We start from the raw sequence: 21953 nt of genomic DNA on the forward strand, positions 1-21953 counted from the left end.
ACAGTGCATCCCTTACAGCATGTCTTGTGTTGTGATCATGTGAACTAACATGATGTAAATCTCGTTTTAAGTATGTTGGTGCCATGTCATGCATTGATTTATACATCATCACTGCACGTCCAAACTGGAAACGTGTCTGAATAGGCATCCATCCTAAGCGACTAAACATATTAATTATAACGATATGATCATTGTGGTTTAAAAATGATTGATATTAGATCTTTTACACGTGTGCAGAAACTTATTTGGTCGAGGTATTTACTGAATGATGAATTTGATAGTCCTTAATTGGAAACAAATAGAAATAATCAATCTGTCTGAATTTCACTCAGATCCAGAAATTTTATTTAGAACCCAGCATGCCACTGAAAAGATTTTGAAAAGAATGAATATGCAACTTGCAGAGATTATAAGGGTGTGGTATACGCTTTCAGATTAGATAGCTTATGGTACAACAAAAATGTCTGCTTGAAAACGAAAAGGTTGTTTTACTACCCTGCTTGGTATGAAAGGGGAATATAGGATTTGATTTACGATGGAACACGTTTCAAAGAATTTTTGGAGTTTGACATACCAATTGGTGATAAAAGAAAATATTTGTCCATTACTAAGGCAATTCAAGATAATAGAGTTCTATTCGAATTTTTAAAAGAGAAACTGGTTATACTAAACATTTCTCTAAATTTTCATATTCAATTTTTAAGGAATCTGTCTTTCCCCAAAAGAGATCAGATAAATGGAATGATATTTTCAATATGGAATAGGATAATGAGGATTGGTCTTTGGTTCACAAGGTAAATTTTAAATGCACCGTCAAAACGCAGTTGCGTTCCTTTTATTTTAAATCATTTCACATAGCTATTGCCACAAATGAAGGTCTGACACTGAACTATGCAATCTGTGTGAGCGATTACCAGACTCAATTGAACATTTTTTTAATATATTGTGAAGTTGTAAGGCCACTTTGGTCTGTCCTAGAAAATTATCTATCTTTAAAACTTAAAAAAGAACTATAGTTTTCTCGGATTTTGAAAGAATGTTGGTTGTCTGAAGGACTATCAAAATTCAATATGTATACATTTCTCTCTTTGGTGTACCAGGTTCTACATTCACTGCTGCAAATTTAAGAAAAAGAAACCAAATTTTCATGGTCTTATATCTTTGATAAAAATTAAGTCTAAATCTGAATATGTAATTGCAGCCAAATTAAGTTAAGCCTCCATTAAAAAAAAAATGATATTTGAGTTGTAGTGGACTACATGATTGTAAATAGCCAGTTGGCTTTTATGTTATTTTTGAGTACCCAATAAAAAAAAATCATTAAAAAAAAAAAAAAAATCATACATAATTATTACTCTTCATAAATATTTATTATAAGATACAGTATAGCCAATATGGAACGCCAAAAGGACGGCTAAACCTCTTTGATGCGTGCACGTATTTACGTACGTATGGCTATTTCGCGGCGCAACTCGCCCGGCCGCGTCGGGCGCGGCGTTGAGCAGTTGGGGTATGAGCGCACTGGCGGGGATCGATCTGAACGTTGTATTTTCATGTTTCCTTGGTAAGATTAACAGTATTACTTGATTTTGGGGTAATTATTTGTTAATAAGAATATCTCTTCATTTCATTCCACTCTCCATACATTTCACGGCTTAACTTGTTTTTCAAGCACTAGACTAATTAATGAAATATCAGTTAATGTTTGGAGTAGAACACGAAACATTCAAGCCTTTTCACATCTGCCGCGCCGATGCCTACGGTACCGTATGCGATATGCCTATCTAGAGTCCTACAGGGAATGGAAATTGAGCTGAGCGCGGTAATAATTGAATTAGATCTAGGGTCTATATAATACTAGTACCGTATAAGCTACTAGTATAGGCCGTATACGGTACCGTACCACACATTTAATCATTGGTGCAACCATGTTGTGTGATTGGGTGTGGAATTATGAAAAACATTACAATTTTTTTTAAATTTTGCATTCTTTTGACTTTTGTTTCTGTTCCGAAAAAATATGACTTGTCGACGCGACAAGGGTCTGATTCTGAAAATGTTCATTTTTAGAGAATAGCTAGGTCAATAAAATTGTAGGTAAAAAAGATACCAATTAACTGATTGTATGATATTTTGACTTCCAATTTATGTAATTAGACCTAGATCTACCTTACCTTTGATGGATTTGTGTGTTTTGATAGATCTAAATCACATTGACCATCGTACATCTTTCGTGTTCTAAAAAGGATCCTAAAAGAGGATCAAGTCTAGAGTAGTTTTGACACCCTATAGTGAAACCCATCTAAAATCTCAAATTTTGAGACCCTTGACAGAGATTTTATGTCATGCATGGTATTTTACACCCTATTCTCAAAATTTGGCACACTGCTGCACAGTGTCTTGAAGGTGTTTTAATACGCCTTTCTTTCCTCTCATCCCCAATTTTATATATATTTTTATCATGTATTCCGTGGGACTCTGCTCCCATCTGGAGCTTTTAAATTCCCTACTCCTGTGTATCTTCTTATCCCCAGTGAATTTGATACTCCTTTTCCAGATAGATCTAGCCTAGGTCTATTTCCTGTCTTTGATAGCCTAAATTTAGAATGGACGCTCCATCTTGCTATGAGAGAGCTTAAAATAATCCTGCTTTGTTTTTGTTGCTTTTAATAGATACCTGATGGAAGAATGGATGTCTGCAGACCAAGAAGTCGTCGGAAGGGAGCTACCCAACGCAAACGTGCCCCGGCAGATGACTCTGGACCTGACAGTAAGAGGCGCCCGACTGCTGAACCCTGTCATGCGGAAGCAAGCCATGATGAGTCCATGATTACAAGTACCAGAAGGAGTGATACATGTAGGAGTGGAGCACTTTGTGACCTTGTGACCTTGTCGCCTATCCTACCGACTACTTTGTCTGAGCAAAAACAACAAGGTATATACATGTACAGTGTAAATTTGTAAATGACTCTAATGCTACATCTGGGTTCCCAGGGTCGTGGAAAAACCTGGAAACCTGGAAAGTCATGGAAATTGATTACGGGTGTAGGCCGTGTGTGGCTACAGCAGCCTTCCAGTTTTAAATGGAAATGGGTGTGGTATTTGTACACCGCTTTGATGCCCCACCCATACCAAAATGGTACTTGTCATGAAAATGGGCAAAATGGGTCATGGGAATTGATGGTAAGTCAATGAATTGGGTTCTCAATTTTTCTGTGGAAACCCTGGTGTTTTGACACAAACAAAGTAGGCTAGTCTTCTTCTTTGAAATGCCACCCTCTTGTGTATTCTCATACAGTCTTTTCTCATACCAAGGACTTTTTCATATTTCCTAAATGAACCTAGCTTGCGTAAACATTTATTTGATTCTATGAGTCTGTCAATTATTATGACGGAGGTATTTATAGACAGAATGGTGACTACTGTTTTAAATAATACTCTTTATGCAGGTTCATTGCAGCAAAGACTTTTGTACTGTGAGTCATCTCCTGTTGTGTCAAGGAATACAGACCAGAGGTCTTCAGATATTCTATTCTTGTCTGGTGATGATGATCTCTTTGAATGGGATGAAAATGATATGCCTGCCAGACCCAACGAAAAGCCCTCTTCACCAAACATAAAGGTTAGTTTACTAAATCACAGTTTGATACTTTGATAGTTTGAATAAGGAAAACAAACCACATATTTCAAGAAAGAGCTACATGTAAAACCTGATCAATTTTTAATACGGTAGTTATTTTGTTGAATAGTGATAATACCGATGTTAAAGAGAACAAATATAATGATAATAATAATAATGATAATGATAATGATGATTATGAATATAATAGTGATGATATCATCAATATTCTTACTATTTATTATTGTATGATTTTACCCAGGAGAGTCACACAAAGAGAGAAAGTGCAAATGACGGACAAAACCATGAGAGAATAAACGCAGCAGTGGACGAAAAGAGGATTGAGAAACCAGCAGAAAACAATGACGACTTATGGGATGATGACGATACATTCTACGCCCAACTTGATTTAAGTCTCCTAGTTGCACAGTCTCAGAAACAACAACAACAACAAACTGGGCATGGTGGAAATAGTGATGACATTCACAAGACTAGCACTGAGAATTGCTCAGAATCCAGTACTTCTAAATCAAGAAATAATGTAAATACAGATGCAAGAACCTCAGGGAATGATTTTACAGCTTCGGAGGATAGGGCGTCCCATGTAAGTAGAACAAAAGAATGTGGAAATGCAATAAAAGAGTCATCTAGCATTGACAGAGCAAAACCAACATTGCAGAGAATGGAGAAATCTAGCATAACTTCTGTTTGTGTTAACACCAAATACAACCACTTCATGTCTGATGAACATGTATCAAGAACCAAACAAGATGATCAAACCATTGGGAAAGAAACACCTCGTCAAGAAAAATGGTTCAGTCATCTGACAAAAGATGCTTCAGAGCATCCCCACGTAAGACAAGAAACCGTCACAAGAGGGCACAATGCCGCGGATGATAATCGTACTCCAAAGGTAACAGGGAGTAGAGCCCATTCTCGTCTGAAGGAGCGTCTCCATGGTAATACCAAGGTGATGACCACGCCCACCTCCACGCGTCTTCAGCTTCTGCGGAAGGCAGCGGTAGAGGAAGCCATGATTGGTTTAGCTGATGTAGAGTCGGCTGTCAAGGACAGAGACATTGGTCCATTCTATGGCCTGCCCAGGAAAGTTCAAGAACTGTTGGACAAACACAGGGGTATCTCACAGCTATATGGTATGTCATCAAACAGTTTCTATGCATTCTACTCTTGTAAGAGTTATATAACCTATGCTCAATTACGATTGCTCTGCTGTCACTGTCAGTGTCAGTGTCCTAGACCACCCTTAATGTTTACAGAACTTCAACCCTGGACCAATGCTATAACAACCCTGAATTTATTCTAATACCTCATTGCAAATTGCAACCCTAACCCTAGAAATCTTTGATGACAGAAGGCTCAGGAATATTATGAATGTCTGAGTCAGCTAGCAGTAAAAGAGGGTGGTAACTTAATTTACTCTCAACATACTAGCAGAAGCAACACCTTATTAAAAGAGATTGATTATCATGAGATTACTTTTATTCTTTTCCTTTTAGAGTGGCAGGATGAATGTCTGAGTCAGCAAGCAGTAAAGGAGGGACGTAACTTAATCTACTCTCTACCTACTAGTGGAGGCAAGACTTTGGTCGCTGAGATCATCATCATGCAGCAGATTCTCTGCCATCAAAAAGACGCTCTTCTTATCTTGCCGTTTGTCTCTATAGTACAGGAAAAGGTTAGATGAGTGTCACAATGTAATTCGTCAATCTACTGACCCATTTCTTTATTTCAATTGCTTCTATTTAACTTGATTTCAATGTGGACTTTCCCTTTAAAACTACATGAAATTTGGTATTCTAAAGAGTATACTTTTATTAATCTCTTGTCTGCCCCATTTGACAAAAGGAAACAACTGTCACATTGTACAAATTTTCACATTTCCTTGTTATAATTCAGAAATACACAAAAATTTGAAAAAGGAATTTTACAAAGGAAATAAGACATCGGCAGGTATTTCCAAAATAAAATGCTGAAAGTGGTCTGTCTATCAGGCTGTAGTTCATCCAGACGTTGGACAAAGCCCTCCTCATAACATTTCCATTCTCTTCTGTCTCTAGCTGTCCTAGTCCAGGCGGCCGTTCCCATGTATGATGTCAGGTCATCTCTCCATCTTCTCTTCTGCCTTCCTCTTCTTCTCTTTCCCATCCTTGGTTGCCATTCTGAAAGTGGTCTAATTATCTTTAAATTGTTGGTTTCAGGGTATTTTCCCTCATTCCCTTTAGACGTTGCTCACAAGCCCACGATATGAAAACAGATGCATTGTTGACAATCCATGTTTTGTGTGTTTCAAGGTGACTTCCCTGACTCCTCTGGCAGTTGATCTTGGATTCCTTGTGGAGGAATACGCAGGCAGCAAGGGGTCTGTCCCACCAAGGAAGCGCAGAAACAAACATGCCCTCTACGTGTGCACCATCGAGAAAGCTCACACGTTAGTCAACTGCATGATTCAAGAGGATAGGATGAGAGAAATCGGACTGGTTGTGGTCGATGAGGTAATGTTTATAAGGTAGCTAAGTGAAATGTAAAACGAGTGATTAATAATAATAATACAGAATTTGTATTGCGCCAACGATCTAGTAAACTATTCTGAGGTGCATAGGAAGATTATTACCCTGGCTTTAACACAGCTGCCATTACGGCGCTCTATCATTTCAAGGAATTAATTCCTGCCAGGTACCCATTTACACCACCTGGGTTGAGTGTGGCAATTGTAGATCAATATCTTGCCAAATGACATTAGTGCTCGGCGGGACTGGAACCACAGACCTTGTGATCAACAGTCTGGTGACGTATCCACTCGACCACGTTACCTCTGAATAGGGATAGCTCAAAGGAGCAGGTCATGAGATCATAAATACCCTGTGGGCTTATTATTAGTTACCCCATTGGTTACTAGAACCAGGTGGTCCTTGTGCCTATGGGAATTAGATAATTCAGTAGTCAATAAAGCTAGGCATGTATCTACCTCCACAGTAAGACCTACCTTTGTGCTATTATATTTCAAGCTGTCAAACCTGCAGCCTCAGTGAAAAATACTGCCACTTGTGAAACTCAAATTTTGTCTGTTCATTTAGTTTGTTATATTGAATACCGGAGCATGCAATATTTGCTGATTGATCTACAGAGCATGTAACATTTGTTTAATAGTTGTCCTGACAGGAATTTATTCTTCATTACAGCTTCACATGGTGGGAGAAGGAGGACGACGAGGCGCTTCTCTTGAGATTTGTCTTTCAAAGCTCCTCTACCTGGAGAAATGTCAGATCCTAGGAATGAGTGCAACGCTGAGTAATATCAAGGACTTGGCTTCCTTCCTCAAAGCAGAGGTCTACACCAACACCTTTAGACCAGTAAGCTGAAACATTTTGCTTATATTAATAACAATAATAATAATAGGCATTTCTATAGCGCCGTCCATCTAGAAATTCTATTCCGAGGCGCATTTATTATTACCCCGGCTTTAGCCTAGCTGCCATTACAGCGCTTAAGCATTTCAAGGAATTAATTCCTGCCAGGTACCCATTTACATCACCTGGGTTGAGTGTGGCAAATGTAGATCAACGTCTTGCCAAAGGACATTAGTGCCGCCGCGGGACTCAAATTGTGGACCTTGTGATCGACAGTCCCGCGACGTATCCATATTCAAACCATTGGGTCGGATGGTTGTGTTTACTTACATGACCTTTCGTGAAATGATCATGTGAAGATGCATGGTAAGGAGGCGACCTTTCGTAGATTTGCTGTAGGGATTTCACAAAATGTCAGATGATTTGGACCAGACCATTTGTAGATGAGAGGGGCTTTATATCACAAACATTACCCCTGACATTTTGTCAAATAAGGGGTATGTTTTCTTAAGGGTTGGGTAACGCGACCACCCGACCGGACGCGACAAACTTTCAGAAAAATCAAGTACAAATTATGAATACAGAATACATACTATACCAGAACCTTTAAGAAGCAACTTGTGCTTATAAATGAGGCCCCTATCAAGTTTAAACTCAATGTTATATTCCATTACAAAAGAAACAAAACTAACAAAGTATATAAAGTTTGATTTGGTGAATGAGATTCATTCCAAGATTTTTATTTCCTAACTTCTCAGGTTGATTTGATAGAATACATCAAGTTAGAAGACAACATCTTCCAAGTAAATCCTGGGAGCAACCTACCAGAAGATGAGAAATTTACCCACGTCCGTACCATCACTTTTCCTGTAAGTCATCCAATTTGCTACCCTTTTTTTTTTTTTTTTTTAATTTTTTGTCTGGAACAGACTTGTAGGTTTTACAAATATATCAAGTCCGAATCTCAAGTGAGCGGATCATATTTTTAAAATTTGCTTTTGTAGACATAAGCAGATTAGAAACTTTTCCCACTTTTTCCGAGGAGGCATTTGTGAAAAGAATCATTGAAGACAAGATATAAGGGTTAGACCAAGCGTAAAGCTAAGACGTAGTTGGGAAGAAGATAATAAGATCTACATGTATGATGGGCTACAACTGAAAGAGTGCAAAACGATAGTAGAAAATAAAGATAAAAGAAAGGTTGTCATTAAACTTTCAAGCCCCAAGCCTGTCATAACATTTTTGTTGCTTTAATAGCTTGTCAAACAGTAACAAAGAGGTATTTTGAAAAAGTGAAAAAAAAGACGGAAAATTCAGTATTCCAACCTCTTATTCTCGATTTCCTCTATTGTCCAATTTGTGACTTATCGTTTGTAGCTGTTTATGAGCCAGATTACTAACAATCCTCTTATGTGTGTATTTTATTTACAGTATAGCAAGTCAATGCTTAAGAATGACCCTGACCATCTTGTAGGACTAGCCCTTGAAGTCATCCCAACAAATTCCTGCCTCTTCTTCTGTGCGACCAAGAAGAACTGCCAAAATGTGGCAGAAAACATCTGTAGATACATACCAAGGTATGATGTCGGTCTTTAATTGGTAATTTGAGAGCTCTGTAAATTTCAGCTTAATGTTATCAGCATATCAGCCCATTGGCTTCATTCTTTAGATAACTGGATATAGTTCTCACAATATGATTACAGTGTTTCAAATGGTGTCATCTGATGACATTCCATAGTAATTGCTTATATACCTCAGCATTTATACCTAAAATGAAGTTTGTAAAGTTCATGCACTTTAAAAACCTGTTTTGAGCAAGAGCACATTTACCAGATGGTGCTTTTAATAAGCGGTCTTATCCAGTTGAGATTTCTCGTTAATTTACAGCAATTCTCCAAACTTTCTATATTTCACTTTAAAAAAAGAATGAAATGGGCAAGTTAAAGGGTATTTTGGCCTTTACATTACCTACCATATCAAAGATTATAGTATATAATTTTATTAAATTGATAGCTTCACAATTATTGGGATGAGAGCCAATTATCACTTGAAAATAAGAGTTATAGAGTGGTGAAGTGTGACGGCATCAAAAATCTAGTTTTAGAATTTCTCAATTTTTTCTTCATTTTCCGGAAGAGGATCAAAAATAATGTCCGAAAACCAATTGAATATATTAGGTATTGGCTGAGATATGACCATCTGAATAAATATATGTCCTATGGGAACTCACTGTTATAGTGCTCTGGTTCCTAATGTTATGAACTAGAGCACTATAACACTGAGTTCGCATAGGACATATATTTATTCAGATGGTGTTATCTCAGCCAATACTTAACACATTCAATTGGTTTTCGACATTCGGACATTATTTTTTATGCTGTTTTGGAAAATGAAGACAAAATTGAGAAATTCTAAAAATATATTTTGATGATGTCACAGCTTCGGTACTCTATTGTGTTCTTATTTCCATGATACTTGGAAATGTATGGAACACCAAATACCTCGGACTTGCCCGATAAATTTCTAACAAAATATATGTAACATCTTAGTAAGGTTATGTTTGTCAATATGCTTACCTAACTGAACAGAACCAAAGCCAAGCAATTGTTCCAACACAAGCACAAAGAGAAGGAGGAATTGTTATTATCGCTACGAAGGGAGTGTGATAACAACCTCTGTCCTACTCTGAGACGCACCATTCCGTACGGAGCAGCGTACCATCACGGCGGGTTGACCATGGACGAGAGGAAGCTCATAGAAGATGCGTATTCTGATGGAACGCTCTGTTTATTGGCAGCTACGTCGACACTGGCAGCTGGTGTGAACTTACCAGCTAAGAGGTCAGACTTATATCTTTTTATCTACTTTACTAACTAGGATCCAGTATCTGACTCCTGCTACACCTACTTCGGCTCTTTTTTTTTTTAATGAATACTTGACCCCAACTTCAACCAGTGTTAAAGAGATTCTTTTAGGGATCACTTTAATTTCCTTCTTATTCTGCTTACAGCCCAGCTATTAAACAGGTTTTACCACATGGCAGCTATGTAGTGTCTTGAACATTAAGTATTCCCAGTAGGAAGAAATCTTGACCCCAACTTTAACCAGTGTTAAGGAGATTCTTTTAGGGATCACTTTAATTTCCTTCTTATTCTACTTACAGCCCAGCTATTAAACAGGTTTTACCACATGGCAGCTATGTAGTGTCTTGAACATTAAGTATTCCCAGTAGAAAGAAATCCCTTGAATGCTCGAGCACCTTTTCATGGTAGCTCGGCTAAAGCCAGGGTAATGATATGATTGCAGGGCCCTCAGAAAGAACAGTATGAATACTGATGAGGCTACCCTGGGTAAACAAGACTTATTATTATTATTATTATGTATGTGAGACTTTGTTCATTTTTGTCAGTACTTGAACTCCTGAATTCTTTGTAAAATTCTAAAGTGTTGATTGATTGCAGGGTGATCTTGAGGAGCCCTTACATAGCCAGAGAGCTCCTGACAACCAGTCGTTATAAGCAGATGGTTGGTAGAGCTGGCAGGGCTGGAAAGGACACGTCTGGTGAAAGTATCCTGATTGTAAAACCCAAGGAAAGAAAGCTGGTATGTATTCATTGCTTTATGCACCTTGATTGCCAAATGTAAAGATAATAATGGCCACATACTTATACAGCGGTCATATCCATCATGCAGCGTCACCCATGGCGATTAGACGTTATTTTCCTGGTTATAGCTGAGCCGCTATAACTAGTAAGTATCGCTTGAGCATATCCCCTACCCCTTTACACCTGGGTAAAGTTGCAAATGTAGATTATTGTTGTTATCATTATTATTATTATTTTTATCACTATTATTTTTATCATTGTATTTATTATTATTATTATTATTAATATTATTATTAGCATTGTTTTTATTATTCATTTTACTTGCAGGTAAGTGATATGTTGAATCGACCAATAAATGGATGTTACTCCAGTCTGATGCACGATGAAGGGAAAGGAATGAGAAATTTGGTGCTCTCTCTCATCAGTCTCAAGGTATGTACTTTATCACCGTCATCATTCTCATCATGGTCATTGTCATTTATAATATTGATGGTTGGAAGCTATGTCTCAAACAGAATTGTCTGTCCAAGAGTGCTATTCTGTGTTATATTTGATAAATTACATGGATGAATGTCATTTATCGTACAGGATACATTGCATAGAATCACCCAAGAGCTGTTTGAAACTAAGGGGTAACAGAATATTTTTAAGAGGGGGGGGGGAGGGGTTCTATGTCTGATGACCAACTTTTATCTCAGTCATTTTATCATGAACACTATAATCATAGTCATCATCATCACATCAACATCCTCATTCTTATCATCCTCAGCCATTATTGCCTTCATGATTATTATCTTCATGATAGCAACAGTATCATCCTTATCACATATACATACCTGCCAACCCTCCCGAATAATCCGGAATATCCCGTTTTCCTGAATTTTTAGGACCCCAAAATGCGGGATGTCCCGGATTTTCAATTTTTTTTTTTGTTGCTTAAGCCAAATTAAGCTTGTTTTATCATATGCCGCGATGTGAGAGTTCACTTAAAGGGCTGCATGATTGAGCAGCGAATTTGTATTTGCCAGTTACACTGTTAAGGGTACCTGTTAAGGGTACAGATTTCTTATTTTCAAAGACATACCGTGCTAAACATTCTTAATTCTCATTTTCAAATGTTGGCAGGTATGCATATATGATTATTGTTCCTGCGACATGTCCATATTGGTGATATGACTTGGATATCATTATCATTATAGTTACTGTTATTGATGTGTATTTCTTGTCAGATCACCAGAACGGAAGGTTCCATCCAAGATTTCATCAAGAGAACCCTTTGTGGTATCCAGGCAGCTGAATTCCAACGTAATCTGGTAGAGCTGGCTCAGAATGCTCTACAGCAGGTCATGGATCTCTCTCTGGTGAAGAAAACTGAGGATAATGTACTGGAAGTGACAAGGATAGGACAGGCTGCCTTTAAAGGTACTTCCTTTATTCCATTATGATGGATGTAAAGACAGAAACTGATTACTTCACTAATTCCATTTTTCTTAGTTTGTTTCATATAGGGCTTGTGTAGAAACTTATGCGCAATGATTATATTTAGAGTGCATCTTTGAATAATTTCTTTAGAGTAAATACCGTAATTAACGGTGTATAAACCGCCCTCGTGTATTAACCGCACCCCTCTTTTTCGCCAGGTCCTTGTTAAAAAAACCCATGCAGGAAGGCCTTTCATTTAACTGAGAGGTGCAGCTGAATGTGTAAGATCATTAATGTAAATTAAAAAACAGTAGAGGACCTAGGATAGAACCTTGTGGTATGCAGTGTATTATTATTATAAACTACATTATAAGATCTATCAGAAAGATTACTTTCAAACCAAAATGACAGACAAATTTAAGTGTTGTTCTAGTTTCCGAGTGGTGAGTCAACACACCGATTACTGAGCTGGGAGACATTGCCAGGCATAGCGCCAGGTGGAGGGGCATTTTTTTGGGGGGGGGGGGGTGTACCGTGTATAAACGGTACTCCCGACTTGGCATTTTTTTCACCGGCAAAAAGATGCGGTTTATACACCATTAATTATGCTAGACATTTTGTAATGTTTAAATTACATCAAAGAGTTGCCAAATTTGTATTTGATTGTTTTCACCTTTACATATTAATAAATTTTGTTCCATTTTTCTCTAATTTTTCTGCATGTAAAAACATAAAAATGCCACGGTGCACCTCCCCATTGAAATGTTCTGTACAAATCCTTTGAAAATGATTTTTGGAATAGAAGACTGCCAACATTCATTGAATAAGAGCAATCTCCCCTTCACCTTTCCTAGTCAGAAAGTAGTAATTTTAAAGAGCGAGGTGTTATGAATAACAGTATTATTATCATTTGATGTGTCTCAATTTTTTTATCAGGCTCTGTTGATTTAGATATGTGTTCCACCTTGTATGATGACCTGAAGTTTGGCTGTGACAAGGGATTGGTCCTAGCTAACTCACTTCATCTGCTCTACTTAGTGACTCCATATGATCAAATAGACTCAGCTAGACCAAACTGGATGATCTATATGACACAGGTATTATGTTTAGACCTCTCTCTTTGATCTTAACTGACTCACTCATAAAAAGTATAGAAACAATCGGTATTTATCTAACTACTACTGCTAAAACTTAAGGACCATTGAGATTATTCAAACTGACTTGGTTGAAGTGTATTTAGAGATGAACCAAATATTTCATGAGTTCAAAGGTCTTATATTCATTGATTAATTAGACTGGGCTAGATGTATATTAAGGGGAACCAAAACCTTCATACTAAGCTACTTCTATTATAAAGTTTAAGATATTTGAATAAAATCAGTGAAAATTTGAACAAAATCAGGCAAGGAATAAGGAAGTTAAAGCTTTTTTAAATGACTAGTCACTAGAGGGCGATATTCAATTTGATGACATCATTTGTGGACAATAAAAGTAACTTAGTATGAAGGTTTTGGTACCTTTAAAGACATTGCATATGAAACAACTAGACAGTAAATGTAGAAAAGATGTATCATGCTCATCTACCGTATCTTAACAATTTGTCTTCTTGTTTGGTAGTTTTCAAGCTTGAGTGATTCTGAGCACAAAGTGGCCGAACTGGTTGGCGTGTCTGAGTTCTACATGCAGTGCAAGATGACTGGTCGTTCCAGTAAAAAGTTTGTAAGTAACCTTAAAAGGTGGAGGACGTTTTTCGGCAGTGTAGTCATTGATGAAGAGCTTATGAGTACTTGAGTTATAAATGCTTTGTTTTGTAACAAGAAGATTCAGACTTCTAAATCATTGTATTTCATGATTCATTGATAACTTTAAATCTCATCTCTGTTTGACCGAAAGTATTCTTATCAAACCTTGATCTAGTTTGCTAGAGCATTTTCATCCCTCAAGCTGCCATATTAACTTTCATACATCATGTATAAACACCCCCATCAGGTTGAAATATCAGTGCAACAAAGGTCATTTGGTATACTTGTGTAATTATTTTTCTCACACTAGCTCTACATTTTTTAACAGTGATGTTTAAACACAATCTTGATATTTTTGTTGTAATTGATCATGGTGACTTGAGGATTTGACTGGGTGAAATATGAGGAATTTATCACTTTATTTGTTGCCACACAATAAAGAATAGATAGAAGAGCCCATCAATTTTAAATTCTTACACCCAGACTCCAGCCCTAGAGAGAAGAACTCATTGCTTCTGTCTCACCCTAAAACATCTGGGGAGTGTTTCACAAAGACTAAGATTGACATTAAGTTGGACTTAACTATGGCAGGCCGTTCATGCCACTGTTTGCTCTCACTATTTACTGGCATTGGTTTCTCAAGGGCGTACACACCGTGGTCACAAATCTACAGCATTTACATTCTTTGATGGTTCATTATTGAAGGAAAAAATATTATCTAAAGATCATGATTGAGAGACCAATGGTGAGAGCAACCAGTGGCATAAATTGCCTGCCATAGTTAAGTTCAACCTAAGGTTGATTTTAGTCTTTGTGAAACACCTCCTGGGCTATTACTAAGGCTGGAAATTAACACAAAGATAGAAGGACATACCAATCTTATCTCACTTTAACTCTTCAACTCTATACCCAGACGCCAGCCTTTAATAGAGAGAAGAGCTCATTGCTTCTATTTCACCCTAATGCATGTACATCTATTCTATTACCTAATGCTAGAAATCAATACAAAGATAGAAGAACCTTTCAGTGTTATCTCACTTTCCCTCTTCAACTCTGATCTTTTACCCAGACGTCAGCCTTAGAAAGGAGAGCTCACCACTTCTATTTCACCCTAATACATGTACATCTATGCTATTACCTAATGCTAGAAATCAATACAAAGATAGAAGAACCTTTCAGTGTTATCTCACTTTAATGCATCCAAATTAAAAACATATTTGTTCAATTGAGAGATCCTATTTTGTAGAATTTAGTAAAAAAGGAGATCTGAACCAGCGCAGCTGAATATATTTTGTATAAAAGCTGTGCTATATTTATTATTATTATCAACTGTGTTCTTTTACCCAGACCCCAGCCTTAGAGAGGAGAGCTCACCGCTTCTATCTCACACTGATGCTCTGGGAGATGATGAAGAGGAAGAGCATTTGGGAGGTAGCTGCTAGGTTTGATACACCACGAGGGTTCGTGCAAACTGTCTTCACATCAGCTGCCAGTTTTGCCTTCTCAGTTCAAAGATTTTGTGCGGTAGGTACATTCTTGAGTTATATCTACAGTTAATAGAAGTCCAATGTGATTTTGAACATGTTCTAGAGAATCGCCAGGAGGGATGTGCAGTTGCCCAATGTATGATACAATGATATCTTGTATAGTCCAAACAATTTCTGTTAATGCTGTTTTGTTTTTTGTTATATGTTGTTTTTTTTGTTTTTCATTTGAACACAAAACTCATGGAGCTCATAAAGTAAACATTGGATATGAAAAGTAAGACATGCACATCACACAAACTCACTGATTTTTAACTACGGTATCGCTTTAAATACATTTTACAGCACTATTTTTTACCAAACATTTTTTTGAAGAATCACACAAAGTTTTAAAGATTCGATAAATGTATCACATACCTGAATTGACTGGCATTTTTGTATTCCTCAATGATTTCGGCAATCACCCACATCTCAAGCAAAGGCTGCTACCACTGAGCCATCACGCCTCCTTTTGCAATATACTTTTGCAATGGTATGTTTAAAGCACATGCAAGTGAATCGGTAGTTGAGGAAGTTGTAGAAAGTTCAAGTTGGTTGTTTCAAGTTTAATGGTGATTTTCTTGCAGGAACTTGAAGAGTTCTGGGCTGTTCATCAGCTTCTCACCAAGCTAGTGTATGATCTGACATACTGTGCCACTACAGATCTCATGCCACTCCTTGAGATACCAGGCGTTAAACAGGTAAGACAAGGAAAGACCAGATACTATGGAAAATTGCCACAAGAACTTTGCTTTTATTCATGATAATACATTGTAGCTATAATTGACTTTGAATTTGAATTTGTTGTTAAGCTAGGAGATTCAGCCTTCAAGAATATCTCTGGGAATATAACTGAAGCTAATTTTGTGATAACCAGAGCTTGTAACTTACAACAATATAACAGTTGTGAAATTTGATATTTACCATTAAACAGTAAGAAATCTTTTGAAATTAGTTTCATTATTAGAGACATTTACGTGATATTTATGATACATCTATGATTATCAGGACCTTTTCTTATGAAATGTGTTGTAAATAATAACCCCAATAGGTAATTTGCAATGTGGAATATATCTAGGTATGTACCAATTGCAACCCTTTGAGAGACAGGGACCACCTTTTCAGTATTGATGTCAAGTCTTGAAGAAGTTATACCGTAATCAACATCAGGGTTTATAACGCTTTACAGTTGATCTGTCTGTTATTCTTTGGTTTGGATAGGGCCGAGCCAAGCAGTTAGTGATGGCAGGTTACAAGACTCTCCATCATCTAGCCCATGCTGATCACGCAGATCTCGTCTCAAAGATTGATTATCTACCCATCAAGGTGGCACAGCAGATTGTAGCGTCTGCAAAGGTATGTCATAAACCCAGTTAAAGGGATCATTTAACAATGTTAAATCTGAGATGCATGGCCCTACGTGTTATCAGTGTCTGTGATATGGTGTAATATTGAAGCCCTAAACAAATTGCGCTTCAAAATGATCATGAAGTGCTTCAAAAAAGTAAAAAATCTTTGAGTGTCAGGTTTTACCATACTTGTTTTTCCCAATAGACTGTAGTGTTATGAAAAAAACGTTAGGCAAACGCAAAATGTGGTTTCGATTTCCAATCATAAATATCTTTATAATAAGACAGGCGATCGGCTTGTAAAAGTCATGGGATTCCTGACTGACCTAAAGGTTTATAACTATGATTGCAGCATGAGCTAAATCCAGGATTTTGTTTCAGGCAATCTGAGGCAATGTTACTGAGTCACTTTAAACCCAGTTAATACAACCACAAAAAACCTGTGGTCTCCAGAGCTCAGTACCATTATCACCACTTGCAGAGGAGATTCAGTAGACAGTTCAGAACTCAGACAATTAACCATTTTAACAAAATATTTGAAATATTTCATTTCTTTTGCTCAAACATATTTCATGTACATCTTTTGACCATAACAACATAATGTGCTCAATCTTTGCATGATATTTGGAGAGATTAGTGTTACCCACTTGTACAAATTAGAGTAGAACAAAGAGAATAATAAGAATAATCATGCAGGGTATAGTTGTTTGAAGAGAAAACCCTATTAAAACTGTTGGGTACTAGATAGAGTTGCATGTCTTCTTACATTATTGTACAATAGGCTAATAGAGGACTCAGTGGAATACCTGCACTTGTCTTGCTCTTTCATAACGTACAAAGTTCACATATGGTCCAGAGACATGGGACACGTGTGAAAAGTATCGGCAAATGGCTCAGGTCAAAGGGTGCTGTTCTGAGAGAACACTTGACTGAAATGGCACTCTATATTGCATTTAGTGCAAGAGGTTTTTTCTCACTCAAAATATTTTTTTTTTTAAGCATGTGTTTGGTCATTTAAAGCATTGCCCCTGATTTCATGACTTGTACTATTATAATGAGCAGATTGATGGTCTTCTTATCTTCCAACCTCAGTTATAACATACATGTAAACATCCAGAAGGCCTATTGAATTATTGCAGGTCATCTTTCTTATTTTTTGCAATACCACCTTCATTTATGCGAAAACAAAGGGAAATACAAATACAATAAGGGGCCTATATTCGACTTGATAATTGTATCCCCCGGCAGTATGCCGGTGGGGTACTTTGGATTCAGCAGCATTACGCCGCCGCCGCCGCCGCCGCCGCCGCGTCATATTCTTGTGTGCGCTCTCACTGCCACATTTCTTGATGGATTTCTTTCAAATTTTGTATGGAGGTGTATCCTGGTATAATCTACATACCTATAACTTTTGGTGATGCTGCCCCCAGTGTTCCGTCTTCTATAGGGTACAAGGCCATATTTTTGTGGATGGTTTGTGTGCGCTCTATAGGCCACATTTTTAAAGGGATTTTGTTCAAATTTTGAACGAAGGTGTATCTTGGTATAGTCTACAAGCCTATAGATTTTAGTGATGCTGCCTCCAATGTTCCGTCTTTTATAGGGTCAAAGGTCATATTTTGATAGATGTCTTGTGTGCACTCTAGTGTGCGCTCTAACTGCCACATTTCTTGACGGATTTCTTTCAAATTTTGTATGGAGGTGTATCCTGGTATCATCTACATACCTATAACTTTTGGTGATGCTGCCCCCAGTGTTCCGCCTTCTATAGGGTACAAGGCCATATTTTTGTTTGTGTGCGCTCTATAGGCCACATTTCTAAAGGGATTTTGTTCAAATTTTGAACAAAGGTGTATCTTGGTATAATCTACAAGCCTATAGATTTTAGTGATGCTGCCTCCCATGTTCCGTCTTTTATAGGGTCAAAGGTCATATTTTGATAGATGTCTTGTGTGCACTCTAGTGTGCGCTCTAACTGCTACATTTCTCTACGGATTTCTTTCAAATTTTGTATGGAGGTGTATCCTGGTATAATCTACATACCTATAACTTTTGGTGATGCTGCCCCCAGTGTTCCGTCTTCTATAGGGTACAAGGCCATATTTTTGTGGATGGTTTGTGTGCGCTCTATAGGCCACATTTTTAAAGGGATTTTGTTCAAATTTTGAACGAAGGTGTATCTTGGTATAGTCTACAAGCCTATAGATTTTAGTGATGCTGCCTCCAATGTTCCGTCTTTTATAGGGTCAAAGGTCATATTTTGATAGATGTCTTGTGTGCACTCTAGTGTGCGCTCTAACTGCCACATTTCTTGACGGATTTCTTTCAAATTTTGTATGGAGGTGTATCCTGGTATCATCTACATACCTATAACTTTTGGTGATGCTGCCCCCAGTGTTCCGCCTTCTATAGGGTACAAGGCCATATTTTTGTTTGTGTGCGCTCTATAGGCCACATTTCTAAAGGGATTTTGTTCAAATTTTGAACAAAGGTGTATCTTGGTATAATCTACAAGCCTATAGATTTTAGTGATGCTGCCTCCCATGTTCCGTCTTTTATAGGGTCAAAGGTCATATTTTGATAGATGTCTTGTGTGCACTCTAGTGTGCGCTCTAACTGCTACATTTCTCTACGGATTTCTTTCAAATTTTGTATGGAGGTGTATCCTGGTATAATCTACATACCTATAACTTTTGGTGATGCTGCCCCCAGTGTTCCGTCTTCTATAGGGTACAAGGCCATATTTTTGTGGATGGTTTGTGTGCGCTCTATAGGCCACATTTTTAAAGGGATTTTGTTCAAATTTTGAACGAAGGTGTATCTTGGTATAGTCTACAAGCCTATAGATTTTAGTGATGCTGCCTCCAATGTTCCGTCTTTTATAGGGTCAAAGGTCATATTTTGATAGATGTCTTGTGTGCACTCTAGTGTGCGCTCTAACTGCCACATTTCTTGACGGATTTCTTTCAAATTTTGTATGGAGGTGTATCCTGGTATCATCTACATACCTATAACTTTTGGTGATGCTGCCCCCAGTGTTCCGCCTTCTATAGGGTACAAGGCCATATTTTTGTTTGTGTGCGCTCTATAGGCCACATTTCTAAAGGGATTTTGTTCAAATTTTGAACAAAGGTGTATCTTGGTATAATCTACAAGCCTATAGATTTTAGTGATGCTGCCTCCCATGTTCCGTCTTTTATAGGGTCAAAGGTCATATTTTGATAGATGTCTTGTGTGCACTCTAGTGTGCGCTCTAACTGCTACATTTCTCTACGGATTTCTTTCAAATTTTGTATGGAGGTGTATCCTGGTATAATCTACATACCTATAACTTTTGGTGATGCTGCCCCCAGTGTTCCGTCTTCTATAGGGTACAAGGCTATATTTTTGTGGATGGTTTGTGTGCGCTCTATAGGCCACATTTCTAAAGGGATTTTGTTCAAATTTTGAATGCAGGTGTATCTTGGTAGAATCTACAAGCCTATAGATTTTGATGATGCTGCCCCCAGTGTTCCGTCTTTTATAGGGTCAAAGGCCATATTTAAAGGAATATCTTGTGTCGCTATTCAAATCACATTTCTTTCAAATTTTCTATAAATATGCATCATAATCTGATCTACACACCTATTGTTTTGGTGATGCTGCTCCTAGTCTTGACAATAGTCTGAGCCACTTGCGGCAATCTCTACGTCATCCTTTTGTTTCACAAAGAGGAGAGGGAATCTTTGTCCCTCCTCCCACATAAGGATAACACAAAATCGCTGCCACTACCGGGGGATACATTTGCATTGCGCGGCAATACAGATTGCGATATTTCTAGTGTTAACTTGTCTTCTTGTGAAGCACCAGGAGTGTCAGGTTTGACTGGCATAAGTGCTATATACACTATGAATATAACTGACAAAAAAAGCGGACAAAATATACAGTTCCTCAGGTAGACAAAGGAACATCCCTTCACTGCTATTATGTAAAAAGTAAATATGCATGTGACACCTGTTCTACACATTTTTACATAATAGCAGTGAAGGGATGTTCCTTTGTCTACCTGAGGAACTGTATATTTTGTCCGCTTTCTTTGTCAGTCATGTTCATAGTGATAAGAACCCACTATTATTATTGTTTTTGTTGTTATCATTATTATTCTATTGTCATATAGTTAATCTTCTTTTGACTATTCTTTTGACAGATGGCGCTAGCAGAGCGAATTGAGGCATTAACTGATGAAGCGGAGGAGCTCACAAGTTCACCAGATCTGTCTAAGAACACATCAATAACAAAGTAATATTCAATGAAGACGTCTACACCAGACAATAAGAATTCATGCATGATTGTCATTCTCAGGAAGTCTAATCGTTTTCACAGTTCCCAATTCCAATACCATTTTAGCAACTACTTTTGGCCAGTCAAATTGGAATTTTAATCAGTTGACCTACAGTTTAGATATTTATTAACCAGTTATCCATTTTATTTATTGCCCAATGCTGATTGTACATGTAACAATGAAATAATGAGGGTATTAATTGTTAAAAGTCTGAAAAGCTGAATCAGGCTTTCAGAAAAGGAGGGGTCAATTCCCAGTGGTCCTTTTGAGGGTTAATTAAGTTTTCAGTCTGTAACCATAGTAGAGTGGGATATACCTTCCACAGGCATGAAATACATGTATGAACTTGTCTAAATACAACTCTATGATGTTTGCAGATGCATCCCATTACGTGCGCTTAAGTATAACTATGCGCACCATATAATGTACTGCACATGAAAACCGCATACCTGTTAATCAAGGCCTGTGAAATAATATCCTCTGAATATAGGTACGGGGAACTGGCATGTTGTGCAATTAGAATACCACTTAAAGCTAATCTTGAGCTCTGGTGTGGGAATTGTAATTTGAGATAAAATTGCTATGATTTATTCTGGATTGTAATCCTGCAGTAGATTGGTTGTTTGAACCAGTAAAACCAACTGCACAAAATAAAAACAAATGCACAAAAACTAATACTGGCCATCATCTTCGATAAAACCACAACTATTATTTGCACATAGTGACCTGTGTTAAGCCCATGGTGTCGGGCTTAATTACCTGGATTACCTTATTTTTCTATGCTCATTACCCAGCCACCATACATTTTATACCAAAATTGTTTGGCACATGTCATTCATTTGTAATCTTGAACATTCAGTGTAAGTTTCATTGGATTTTGTGAGAATTTATTTTCTATATTTACCAGAACTCAAGTTCATCTTTAAATTTGCTTTAGCAATGCAACTCCTTAAAATCTGAACATTTACAGGCCTGGGCCCTGTTTCATGAAACTTGTTATTAAT

The 21953-nt window shown here is 37.5% G+C and overlaps 1 protein-coding gene across 1 annotated transcript; it reads left to right on the forward strand.

Annotated features, from left to right (window-relative positions):
- Window positions 1-1445: 1445 nt before the first annotated feature.
- Window positions 1446-21573, forward strand: LOC591443 (helicase POLQ-like). The gene is made up of 19 exons (XM_030984067.1): window positions 1446-1564; window positions 2674-2935; window positions 3450-3622; window positions 3882-4773; window positions 5137-5315; window positions 5932-6132; window positions 6820-6990; window positions 7746-7856; window positions 8419-8564; window positions 9576-9827; window positions 10449-10590; window positions 10920-11024; window positions 11822-12014; window positions 12951-13111; window positions 13632-13733; window positions 15104-15280; window positions 15867-15980; window positions 16501-16635; window positions 20815-21573. The coding sequence occupies exons 2-19, from the start codon at window positions 2689-2691 to the stop codon at window positions 20908-20910; spliced, it is 3597 nt and encodes a 1198-aa protein (XP_030839927.1). The 5' UTR covers window positions 1446-1564; window positions 2674-2688; the 3' UTR covers window positions 20911-21573.
- The last annotated feature ends 380 nt before the right edge of the window (window positions 21574-21953 follow it).

This window comes from Strongylocentrotus purpuratus, unplaced genomic scaffold, assembly GCF_000002235.5.
Source record: "Strongylocentrotus purpuratus isolate Spur 01 unplaced genomic scaffold, Spur_5.0 spur5_scaffold_14, whole genome shotgun sequence".
Lineage (NCBI taxonomy): Eukaryota > Metazoa > Echinodermata > Echinoidea > Camarodonta > Strongylocentrotidae > Strongylocentrotus > Strongylocentrotus purpuratus.

Excerpts from the sequence above, each read along its gene's own strand:
- LOC591443 (XM_030984067.1), top strand. The coding sequence starts at position 2,689 with ATGGATGTCTGCAGACCAAGAAGTCGTCGGAAGGGAGCTACCCAACGC. Across the intron at positions 15,981-16,500 it reads AGATACCAGGCGTTAAACAG|GGCCGAGCCAAGCAGTTAGT; the intron begins GTAAGACAAGGA and ends TGGTTTGGATAG. Across the intron at positions 16,636-20,814 it reads AGATTGTAGCGTCTGCAAAG|ATGGCGCTAGCAGAGCGAAT; the intron begins GTATGTCATAAA and ends TTCTTTTGACAG.